General features: G+C 38.3%; 1 protein-coding gene across 1 annotated transcript; it reads right to left on the bottom strand.

The window, feature by feature from the left end:
* Positions 1-59: 59 nt before the first annotated feature.
* Positions 60-1,463, bottom strand: LOC112637361. Its single transcript, XM_025406845.1, has one exon. It carries the CDS (start codon positions 1,461-1,463, stop codon positions 60-62), a length of 1,404 nt encoding a protein of 467 aa, XP_025262630.1.
* Between the last annotated feature and the right edge of the window lie 11,561 nt (positions 1,464-13,024).

Genomic DNA, 13,024 nt, shown 5'->3' with positions numbered 1-13,024 from the left:
TGTGACTCGACTTCGTGAGGTGCTCGTCTTCTAGCCGCCGACTCCGTACACGGCGACCGTTACCGGAGAGTGCGGTAGAATTTTCTCGCAAAACGATGGGAAATGATCGACGACTCGGAGCCTTGATCGAGTAGAGCGCGCGCGGGATGCCAATTACCGTTACGATCGGCTACTCGTATGCGCGCCGTTGCTAGAAGAACGGTGGAGTGAGTTCCAGCATTTCGTAGGGCAACGTTCGTGCTTGTAGTGATCTCGGCTTCCCTGAAGGCGTCATGCATGGAAGTGTGGTGTCGATTGCCACATGCGGTACAGTTTTTTTTAGAGTTGCAGTCGTCAACCTTGTGGCGCCCGAGGCAGTTGAGGCATAAGTTATTGGTCTCAACGTGATGCCTTCGATCGGACACAGTTTTTTTCTTGTAGGAGTCACATAGCATTATGAAGTTGTCTTTCTGACAGAGTGAACACCGTCCTCGCGATCCCTCCGACTTTGCCTCCTGTTTTCGCGCGTGGTGACTCCGCGTCGTCCTCAGTTCTGACTTAGAGGAAGTACGATCAGCCATATTCACCGGTGCCATCGACTCGAGGGTGTGCAACCGTCTCTCGAAAAATTGTTCGAGTACTTTATACGAAGGAGGTTCTACCGAATCGCTAATAGAGTTTTCCCACTCTCGACGTGAGCGAGTGTCGAGCAACTCGACCGCGAGATAAACGAATAAATCTTCGCAGCTTGAGATTGGCCGATTTATGCTTTCGAGCGAGCTGACCACCGACTTCACGCCGTGGAAGACTTTGCGCAATTCCGTCGCCGATTCATTCTTAAGTTTTGGGAGCGCGAAAACTCTCGCGAAGTAGGCGCGCACGAGCAGTCTCTTATTTACATAGTAAGCACTTAGCGCGTCCCATGCTCTTGTGAAATTCTCGGACGTTGTCGATAGATCGCGAATCAATAATTCAGCTTCGCCCTTTAAGCAGGTTTTTAAATAATGTAGTTTTTCTACTTGCGTTATAGAGGCATTCCTCTCAATTATGGAGATGAAGAGATCTCTGAAGGCTGGCCAATCTTCGTACTTCCCCGAGAAGTGCGGCAACTGTATCCGAGGCGTAGTGCGAGGGAGATGAGGTGGCGCTGAATCGACTCCTGCAGCAGCTGTCGTTTCCCTTTTGTCAAGGCCCTGGAGGAGCTCCAGGAGAGCGCCCTTTTGCTGGAGGTATGCTTCTTCAGCCAAAAAAGGTAAATCTTGCTTGTAATATTCATGGTCTAGAAGCGCATCTCGGTGAGGAAATAGCTCATCGTCTTGTTGGTCGAACTTACTCCACTTCTTTTCCAGACCCTGCAGGCAAGCCTCGACGACCCCTCGCGTGGTTTTGGCTGTTCCAATCTTACGGAGATTGTCGCCCGTTCGAGCGATTTTCCCGAAAAGATTTAGTTGAGCGTCCGCTAATTTCACTATCTCGACACTCATAGTCACTTGCTTCCTTTTCAGGTGGTCAACTCAGAAGCGCTGAGCAAGCACGCGTAAAGACCGGATCACACACTGCACAAGCACGACACACGGAAAAGTCTCCGGCTCGAAGGACCAACAAATGTGCGAGATCGCGGTAGGAGACAAAGTGACAGCGAGAGTAGTTTAAAATTAAAGTTTATTTTACACTTAGTCTTATTTACAATAAAAAATTCACTATCTATCGATATCGGATTTATTATAAAATGTCTCTCTTTAAGGCTCAATAATATAGCGCGGAAAGCAACGCGATTTTCTAGTTTGAAGCGACGAAGTATAAAAGTCCGCAAGCGACGGACTCCAGAAGACCGACGAGAACTTCTGGTTTTATAAAATTCGTTTCCGAGGAATAGCGCACTGTTGCTTAGGAATACTAACGCAAGTGAGAGAGGACGGTCGCGCGAAGGGGTTTATATATCAACAGGACGCTAGAAGTCGCTCGAATTTTCTAGACTTAGAATTTTCTAGTTGTGTTTATTTGTTGATAATGTTTCAAAGTCAAGACTAGCTTATTGCTCTGTTGATATATGCCCCTCCTTTCGGGCGACCGTTTGGTGGAAAGACGTTAATAATTCAAAGTAAAATGTCGCGCTCGGATTCGTAAAGATTTTTATAAGCGTCGCGCGCGCGCGTCGGCCGCCGCCGTTATGAGTGTACGGCGCGGCTAATGCAAATGCGATCGCCAATTGCTCTGCCCATTTTTTTGGCAGATTCGTTCATTTTTTTGAACAAATATGCACAATACACAGCATACAAAACATATTATATAAACATATTATATAACTATAAAGAGGTAGTCCAATTACCTCTGAATAATTAATAATTAAATATTTTAACATTGTTAATAATCTAATAATGTAAAATTAATAAATATAAAGTTAAAAGACGCTTTATAACAGTACTACTAAAAATGCTCATATAATCGAAAGTCATTATAATACCGATGTCTTAATAAAATACATACACACATATATACAATATATATATATATATATATATATATATATATATACAGGGTGTCCCTAAATTCGCGCCCACGGAGTACAAGGTGTGATACTTTAGGCTAAAAGAAATAACTTTTTCCTTTAGCAAAATTGCGTGCGATAAGTAGTTTTTGAAAGAGAGCAGGTTGAAGTAAACCAATAGGCGTTCTGGTGTAAGTGGCGCTCAGGGCCGGCGCGCGCGCTTCGCTCACTTGTATCAAATTCTTGACTAGTATTTACAAGTAATGTTAAAACATTAATGCTTTGTTATAATTAGTTTACTATGAATTTATTTTTATCTTAGTTATGATTTTATTTTAATTATACATATAATTAGTTATACTTAAGACTCAAAATGTAGAAAATTTTCCAAAATGTAAGAAAATGATCAAAAAAGAAAAAAATTTAGAAGAATAGAAACGCGTTTAGCTCGCAAAGCACATTACTATTTACATTTGTCTCTATTTTCAGATAGATCTACGAAATCAGACATTCTTTTATCTTTTATTACGTAAGAAATAAAAGCAATATTTATTTTGTTAATTATTCACTTTTTAAAGAATACAATATGGAAAAAGATCACGGTTCAGTATTCAAGTTGATTCTTATTATTTGAGTCTTAAGTATAATCTAACTAATTATATGTATAATTAAAATAAAATCATAACTAAGATAAAAATAAATTCATAGTAAACTAATTATAACAAAGCATTAATGTTTTAACATTACTTGTAAATACTAGTCAAGAATTTGATACAAGTGAGCGAAGCGCGCGCGCCGGCCCTGAGCGCCACTTACACCAGAACGCCTATTGGTTTACTTCAACCTGCTCTCCTTCAAAAACTACTTATCGCACGCAATTTTGCTAAAGGAAAAAGTTATTTCTTTTAGCTTAAAGTATCACGCCTTGTACTCCGTGGGCGCGAATTTAGGGACACCCTGTATATATACAGGGTGTCAATTAAGTCCCGGGACGGCTGAATATTTTCTCATGTAAGGTATTTTTGAAAAAGGTCAAGGTCATTTCTGAAGTAATTTTCAATGAGGAATTCAACGGTGACCTTCAATTTGACCTTGAGCTTGACCTTCAAGGTTATTTGAAGGTCAAAGTGTTTTTTTTAAATAGGAACCCCCCCCTATTTTTGATTGTATATTCTTATAGCTGACCTCGAGAGCTTTCCAAAACACTATAATAAAATATTTTTCCCTCAAGCATTTATCGAGTTATGATGCTTCAAATCATTTCTTAATTTTACATAAACCGTAAAATATCTTGTAAAATATTCACTTTTCGATTATTTTACCTTAATACTTTTATGTACAAAATAATGAGAGGAATCAATTGGCGTAAAGAAAACATATAGTTGTTTTTAAGAAAAAATATGTAATTTGCAATTAACAATTCCATATTTTTTCTTAAAAACAACTATATGTTTTCTTTACGCCAATTGATTCCTCTCATTATTTTGTACATAAAAGTATTAAGGTAAAATAATCGAAAAGTGAATATTTTACAAGATATTTTACGGTTTATGTAAAATTAAGAAATGATTTGAAGCATCATAACTCGATAAATGCTTGAGGGAAAAATATTTTATTATAGTGTTTTGGAAAGCTATCGAGGTCAGCTATAAGAATATACAATCAAAAATAGGGGTTCCTATTTTAAAAAAACACTTTGACCTTCAAATAACCTTGAAGGTCAAGCTCAAGGTCAAATTGAAGGTCACCGTTGAATTCCTCGTTGAAAATTACTTCAGAAATGACCTTGACCTTTTTCAAAAATACCTTACATGAGAAAATATTCAGCCGTCCCGGGACTTAATTGACACCCTGTATATATATACATATATACATATAAGTACTGATTTATTAATTTTTATTATATTTATTAATTTTTTTTTGCAACTTTTATATGATATTCGTTTCTAATTATAAAATTTTGTTACAGTTCTTATGGTGAATTGAACAGCGAGGTTATGCATGCATGTGAGCCAGGAATAAGGCAATGGGATACGTATGAATTGTCATTGGGCATAATATACGGGTAAGGGTCTTCTTTTAAGATTTTATTTATTGATTTTAATATTTCTTTATATGTTTTTGAGTTTATGATCATTTTGATTGAATATATATATTTTGTGATTCAATTTAATTTTTCCTATTTTACATTATGAAAGATATGTATATATATATATTTTTTTTTGTACGTATATGTATTTTTTGATGTCTATTAATGGTATAACATTAGTGAGGGATGTTTTATTAATGTTTAATTATAAGAATGAGGTTGATGTTGTTATAGTCCGAAAGACTATAACTTATTATTTTGATAATATTAATAGAATATTCGCGAACCGTGCAAAACCGCTACCTCAGCGAACCACGCGTAAGGACGTTCGCCGGAAACGCGAAAACGCTAACGAAGGGATTCGACTTTGAACCTCCTTCGCTTGCACTTAGACTTTGGACGCCACGAAAAACCTCCATGACCATACATGGTCATGTCGCTAGGCGATCCCCTCCAAAACACCCCCAAATCAAGGGAATAAAAGCCGTCCACCGCGAATCCGCGGCAGACAGTCATTAATAAAAAATCAAACAACGAACGTTAGTAGTGCTAAACCAAGGGCTAGTTACTACACTGCATGAAACATCCGACGAAGTGACTAAACACACTAAGAATAAGAACGAAGCGATTCAGGAATGAGCTACGAAGAGAGGGCTCGAAGGAAATTGATTGATATACAATTATTTCCAAATAAAAATATATTTATAAGCAATATATTAATAAGCAAATTGTACTTTGAAATAAAGAGATTACAAATAAAAAAAGGAACTCAGGATCCCGTGATTATCTAACTTTCCCGGCTACCCCACAACACATTGTTGTGCCCGGCGCGGCACAGGGTGTGGGGTAGCCGGGAGAGGGAAATAATCGCTCCAGTTATTTAGCAACAGAAATTTATTAAACAGAATATACTTATTTATCCCTTATCTTTAGTCGGTTTTCTCAAGCCTTAATGTCGTCCTTTCCTGGATCCCTTCGTGATTAGTTATTATGTCGGGAGCTTCGTAGCTCGGTTTGGCGGCTAGCACTCGGATTCGCACTATGTCTTATCAACGGTCAGTCTTCGCGCACTGTTCTGACTATAGATTCACTGTTTATGACTGTTCGCCGCGGATCCGCGGTGGACGGCTTTTATTCCCTTAATTTTGGGGATTTTTGGAGGGGATCGCCCGGCGACATGACCATGTATGGTCATAGAGGTTTTTCCGGGTCGTCCAAAGTCCAAGTGCTAACGAAGGAAGTTCAAAGTTGAATTCCTTCGTTAGCGTTTTCGCGCTTCCGGGTGAACGTTCTTACGCTTGGATTGCTGAGGCAGCGATTCTATCAGGCTGCCGCATTTCTCAACAATATTTCATGCTGACACTTAATTTAATTATATATAGGTACTAATATTTAAATAGGTTATAGTCTGCAAGGCTATAACATCCCTCCCCCGTTAAAAAAGAAAAACGGAGGTTTAAACGAAGTTTTTCTATAATACAAATTGAATATAATATAATGTTTTTCCCGTTTTACAATGTGATTACAATCGTTTCTTATATCTAGCTTATACCCTTTTGTTCTTAAAATCGTGTGCTTCTGTTTCTTTTCAATATTGGTTTAGGCATTCTATACGATTTGTCAATTTCGTCTACTAAGGTAATAACACCTGGTTGTTTAGGTTTTCTTTTCCTATGTTGGATAATTATCCATGCTATTAATGCTATAATTATTAAAATAGTTATTCCACTAGAGGCTGTTGTATAAATGAATTACTTTTGTTTGAAAAAGTTACTGTCGTTATTATTTAAGTTGTCATTAATTTCTTCTAGTTTTTTACTTAGCCCTTTTAATTCTAATGGATTATTTATAATTCTTTTAAATTCGTAATCGCGATTTTGTGTGTCGTTAATTTCTTTGATCGTTATTTTAAATTCTGGTAAAAATGTTTCTATATTTGTATTATACGTAATCGTTTCTGTCTGTATCGTCATGCCTGTAGTAGTTAGTTTACAGTTATCATATAACGTAATTCGACCTGTATTTTTTATTATCTTTTTATATTCGGGATGATCACTACATTTTATTGTAATATGCTGCTCGAATGCAGTCGGATATAACCAAGAGTGCGGTTGTTGTAATGTGATCCATATTGTCGCTTTCTTATGACCTATATTACACTGATTTCGATAGTTTTGTCCTTGTACATAAATTTTTGCTTCGCACGGTGTATTTTCATTAACATGATAGATCGGTTGATTCTTTTCGCATATATATAAATTATTATTATTTGTACACTCGTTTAAATCTTGTTTTTTTAGAATTAGATAGGTATGTGTTTCTTTATTTACAGCGATCAACTTATTAGCTACTTCCGTATGTATAAAATTATTTTCGTAGTTAGGTGTCGGTAACGGAATTACATTTAAGATTGTGTATATGCTTGTTTTCTCGCAATACGCGCTTACTTTTATATAATTTTCGATCGTTAGCCATTCGTCGTTTTTTATTTGAAAAAGAAAATATGCTCCTTGCGGTAACTGTATTATCGCTTCTTTTAGATGTAGAATAATTTCATTTATCATTTATTTATATTATTTGGAAAAGTTTATTAACGAGGAGTGCCTGTTAGAGTTTATCGAACTGACGTCGCGAGTGCCCGCTGATGAAAGGGTGTTACTTCCCGAGCCCTTCGGTCGGGCGTGTGACCGTGTATATTCACGGGGACCATATGGTTTATCGGTGCGGGTGGATTTATCCACTCGACAGGTCCGTTTAAAGGTGCCCTGTGAACCGATGGATCTTCCTGGGCTGTGGGCCTGTTTACGTTTCCAGCGGCAGCTGGACCGTCGCAGTTTTTGGCGGCTGGCCTGTGAGCGCCGCGCAGGCCGTAGCGGTGTGCTGCAGCCTCCTTCTCGGTAAGTTTTATTAATTTTCTATAAATAATTTTAATTTATTTATGTGCATGCGCACGGTTTTTCTTCCTTTTTTACGGTGTAATTCACGTCTGAATTTTTTTCTAAGATCGTATATGGCCCAGTCCATAACGATTCTAATTTCTTTGATCTTCCTCGTCGCAGAGTTTCGTCGTAAATCAATACTTTGTCGCCTATCTTAAAATGTGCTTCCCTTGTATTTTTATCATACTGCTTTTTTGCTTTAAATTTTTCTTCTTTTAAATGTTCTTTCGCAAGCTGATTAGTTGCACGTAGTCTTTCTTTCAATTCTTGCGCGTAATCATCGTAATTGTATGTCGGTTTAGGCGGTTTAGTTAGCGCTGTCGGAATTTCTGCTTGATGTCCGTATATTAACTCGAAAGGTGTATACCCTGTGGCGGTGTGCGGCGTGGTGTTGTATGTGAACATTGCGAACGGTATCCATTCGTCCCAATCAGTTTGGTCCTCATTTATATAATGTCTTAGATACTCTGTTAATGTTCGATGCGATCGTTCTAACGCGCCGTTACTTTCCGGGTGATACGCGGTTGTTTGTATTTTATTTATTTTCAATAGTTTACAAGTATTCTTAAATATTTCGCTAAGGAAATTCGTTCCTTGATCTGTTAAATTTTTTTCCGGTATCCCGTGTTCGAGTATTATTTTTGTAACAAATTCTTTACTAATGGTGTTTGCTTCTTGGTTCGGAATCGGAATTGCTTTACTAAATTTAGTTAAATTGTCTTGAAAAGTCAATAAATATTTATTTCCATTATTAGTGACGGTTAATGGTCCGACTATATCTAATGCGCATTTTTCGAATGGTTTACTTGGCGTGTCAATAATTATTAAAGGGACTTTGTTTTTCCTCGATAATTTATTCTTTTGACAAGATTCGCATTTTGCGATGTATTGTTCAACATCTTTCGTTAAACCTTTCCAATTGTGTTTTAATCGGATTCTTTTAATTGTTCGTTCGATTCCCTGATGCCCTCCTACAGGTGCATCATGATATTCTGATAATATTTGTTGCTTCTCTTCCTCTGTATATATTTTTATATTATCAGTTTTTCCTTCTTCTTCTTCCTCTTCTATCTTCAGAATTTCTTCATCCTTTTCTATGGATGTTCTGGGTATCGCGTTGCGACTTAGCGCGTCGGCGTTTGCGTTCGCTCGTCCGGCTTTATGGATTATTTCATAATCATATTCTTCAAGTTTCAATCTCCATCGGATCAATCTAGATCCGGGGTCGTTTACATTAAATAACCATATTAATGGTTTGTGATCGGTTACAATTTTAAATTTCATTCCATATACGTATGGTCTAAAATGTTTAACAGCCCATACAATTGCTAATAATTCCTTTTCTGTAGTATTATAATTTTGTTCCGCCTTTGCCAGTATTCTGCTGGCGTAAGCAATCGGTCGGTCGTTGCCCACTTCTCCTTGTGATAACACTGCTCCGATCGCATAGTCGGATGCATCGGTGGTCACAATGAATTCTTCCGCAAAATCAGGATATTTCAGCACTGGTGCAGTCATCAATTTTTCTTTTAACGTTTCGAATGCTGCTTGCTGTTCCATTGTCCACTCGAATTTCTCTGTCTTTTTTGTTAATTTTGTGAGTGGCTTAGCGATTCGCGAGAAATTTTCAATAAATTTCCTATAGTATCCTGCTAGTCCTATAAAGGATTGAATATCCTTGATTTTTTTCGGCGTCGGAAATTCTCTTATTGCTGTTAGTTTCGAAGGGTCTGGGGCTATTCCGTTTTCAGAAATAATATGTCCCAAGTAAATTACTTCTTTGCGAAAAAATTCGCATTTATCTGGCTGTAGCTTTAAATTAAATTTTCGCAGTCGTTGCAGCACTTCTTTAAGTCGCTTGTTATGATCGTTTAGACTCGATCCGTATATCACGATATCGTCAAGATAAACTAAACATCTGAGTCCTTGTATTCCTGTTAGGACGGAATTCATTAATCTTTGAAATGTTGCTGGCGCATTTTTTAATCCGAACGGCATTCGATTAAATTCATAATGACCGTAGGGAGTGGAAAAAGCTGTTTTCATTTTATCTCGTTCAGTCATCGGAATTTCATGATATCCCGATGCTAAATCTAATGTAGTAAAATATTTCGCATTTCCTAGCTGATCCAGAATGTCAGTTATGTTTGGTAAAGGAAATGAATCGCCTATCGTTAGCTCATTTAGCTTCCGGAAATCTATTACCACTCGGAGCTTCGGTTTTCCAGATGCGTCCATCTTTTTCGGTACTACTAGCAGTGGTGCATTCCATTGACTTGTGCTTGACTAGTCCGAATGATTTCATTTTTCAACATTTCATTTATTTGCTGATTGATTTCTGTCTTATGTTTTTCTGGCAAGCGATATGGTCTCACGTTCACCGGTGCGGTGTCAGCACGTGTGTTTATTTCATGCTCTACCGTCGCGGTGCATGTCAGTGGTTCTCCCTCTAAATGGAAAATGTCACTGTATTCCTCGCAGATTTTAAAGAGTGTCCGCCTCTCTTCTGCGTTTAGATGCTGCGTCCGCAATAATTGTCAAATTTGCTGCTTACGGGATATAGCATTTTTCATTTTTCTTCCCGTTTCTATGGTGTTTATCTCTTTTATGTTTTCTTCCATGTCCTCCAGTGTAACTATGGGGGTTGCCATTTCAATGGTATTGTCCGTTGTGTTTATTATACTTACAGGACATACAAAATTGATTGGTTCTACCAGGCAGCTTCCAATATATACTCCTAGCGCTGTTTCGCTTGTGCGCACTATTCCTATTTGATTCTGGTTTACAGCTGCTTTAATAATTGTTTCGCTACGTGGTTTCAAGATTATTTTTCTGCATGGATGCAATTTTAATATGCTATCCTTTATTTTTATTTGATTTCGTTTGTAATCGCAGGTTGCTGTTTGTTTTTTAAGAAAATCTATTCCTAAAATTCCTTCATGCTCTATTGCTATGTCATCCTTTACGACATAAAATGCATGCTTGATGGCACGTTTGTTGATTATAACTGTCGCGTACATTTCTCCTAGTGTGTATAATCTGTGTCCACTGATTCCTGTGAGCGCAATTTTCTTTTCGTATATAGGTGTATCGTCCTTTAAATTTTTTAATTTAATTAGAGAAATTGTTGATCCGGAATCGTACAGCATATTTATCGTTTCGCCCTTTGCTTCACGGATCGGTAGTGATACTTGCAGCAGCTCATCTTTGGCTGACGTGTGCGTATTTTTAACATGTGTTATGCGATATTCTGAGGCAGGTCGCGGTTGTTTCCTTCTCGCTTCCTCCTCTTCTCCTTCGCTATTGCTTGAGGAGTCAATGCTCTTTTTTCTCTGTCTATGCGGAGTTTTTTGCTCACGCATGCTTTCTTTATGCTTTATTTTATTAATTGGCTTGGAATTACGGTTATTAGTGTTATTTACTTTAGGATGTCCGTTCAAATTCCAACATTCTTCACGGGTGTGTTCTGTCTTTTTACAATGTTTGCAAAATTTATTCACGGTATTTACTCGCGAATTTTTTTCTGGTTTTGGTAACGTAAATTTACTGTTTCGACAGTCCGCAATGTCCATTTTTTCCGCATTTAAAACATTGAATATTCGGATCTCTATTCGCTCGCGTTGGTTTATTGTCATTTTTATTTTTATTTACGAAACCATGAGCTCGGGTGCCTGTTGATCCAATAAGTTTTTCTTCCATGCTCGCGCCGTTTATCGCTTCCTGGAGCGTGGTATACCTTTATGAACGTACGAGAGTCTTTAATTCTTCTCGCAGTCCAATTTCATAATTTATTAAAGCTTGTTTTTTAATTGTTTCCTGGATTGCCCTTTTAAAGGTAGAGGGTCGTTCCTCTCCTTCCATCATGGATTCGTATAATTTCATGGTTATTAAATCGACACGCTGTCCGAAAGCGTAAGCACTTTCACTTGATTTTTGTTTCAAAGAGTTGAATTCTATCTATAAGTGCGTCGTGCTTTGTTTCGCCTGATAGCAAGCTTCGAGTTGTTGCTTCAATTCTTCGAAGGTTTGTACGTCTCGCGTTTCAAAATCCTGCATAGCTTTTCCTTTTAGCTTAGTATACAAAATTGCTTGCATCAATGACTCTTCATCCGCGGGATTAATGTTTTGTACCGCGTATGTACAAGCGTTAAGAAATTCTTGTAATTTATGTCGCGATGTTCCGTTAAACTCGGGAATCATTATTCGCGCTTCTTTTAATGGTAAATAGTGCGGGGCTACGCCTATTTCTTATATCTCTATCAGTGCGGCCGTATGTTATATCGAGGGGGACATTGTCTGAATTTACTCGTGTTTCATTTGTATTTCCTCGATTAGTAAGCATATTGTGCATTTGTTCGCGTAGGTTTATTATTTCTACCTACATTTCGCGAAAGTTTTGTATGAGTTCAGCTCACAAGATATTACTTGTGCCCTCGGCCGAGTGGACGCCGGCTTCCTCATGAATCGCGGCACCTTGTTCGGCTTATTGCGCTCGCATGCGCTCGATTTCTCTTTCGACAGCTTCGTGATTCATATTTCTTCCCGGATTTAAAATACTAAGGTCGACGGATAATGGTGAATAATTTCTTCTGAATGTTACTTGATTAACGCGTGGTCCGTTTTGTTCGGAAGTATCATTACTACGCGCTTCGGATGACTCAGAACTCGGATAATAATTTTCTAAATTTTTCGCACGCTATCTCGTATGTCGCGGACAGCTTCTTCCGCTACTTGTATCGGTGGTACAAGTCCTGACCTATTGTCTAATCGCGTTGGCTCGCTCAGAAATCGCGGGTTTTGAAACCTAACTCGCTTTGTTGGCTCCGACATTTAATTGTAAATTTTGACTTACATTAGTAGTACAATGGCTCGCATGGTCGCGTATCGAGTTGCTATTCGGGTCGCTCGACTGCTGACGCTGCTGGATCGTTGTTGTCCGTCGGCGATGCGTTGTCCGTCTGCGTTGCGTGGATCGATGCTGGTCCTTGAGCGCTGGTGTTTCCTTTCAGCTGCTTGGTCGTGATTTTTTTTTATCACTGTCGTCCGTATATGTTACGTGTTGCCGTGTTTAAGTCTATCTGCTTTAGTATAGCAATGGCTTTATTTGATTTATTAATTCTGTGTTTTCTTTTGTTGCAGGAGTTAAGGAGTTTTTCTACAGTCCTTGATCTCGGCTATCCCACCGCTGCCACCAGAATGTTGTGCCCGGCGCGGCACAGGGTGTGGGGTAACCGGGAGAGGAAAATAATCGCTCTAGTTATATAACAACAGAAGTTTATTATACAGAATATACTTGTTTATTCCTTATCTTTAGTCGGTTTTTTCAAGCCTTAATGTCGTTCTTTCCTGGATCGTTTCGTGGTTAGTAATTATGTCGGGAGCTTCGTAGCACGGTTTGGCGGCTAGCCCTCGGGTTCGCACTATTTCTTATTAACGGTTGTTCTCGTTGCACAGTTTAATGGTTAGTCTTCGTGCACTACTTTGATTATAGATTTACTGTTTATGACTGTCCGCCGCGGATCCGCGGTG

Source organism: Camponotus floridanus, unplaced genomic scaffold, assembly GCF_003227725.1.
Source record: "Camponotus floridanus strain SB8 unplaced genomic scaffold, Cflo_v7.5 scaffold158, whole genome shotgun sequence".
In the NCBI taxonomy this organism is placed as follows: domain Eukaryota; kingdom Metazoa; phylum Arthropoda; class Insecta; order Hymenoptera; family Formicidae; genus Camponotus; species Camponotus floridanus.
The sequence above is the reverse complement of the archived record's forward strand: the minus strand, read 5'-3'. Positions and strand labels throughout refer to the sequence as shown.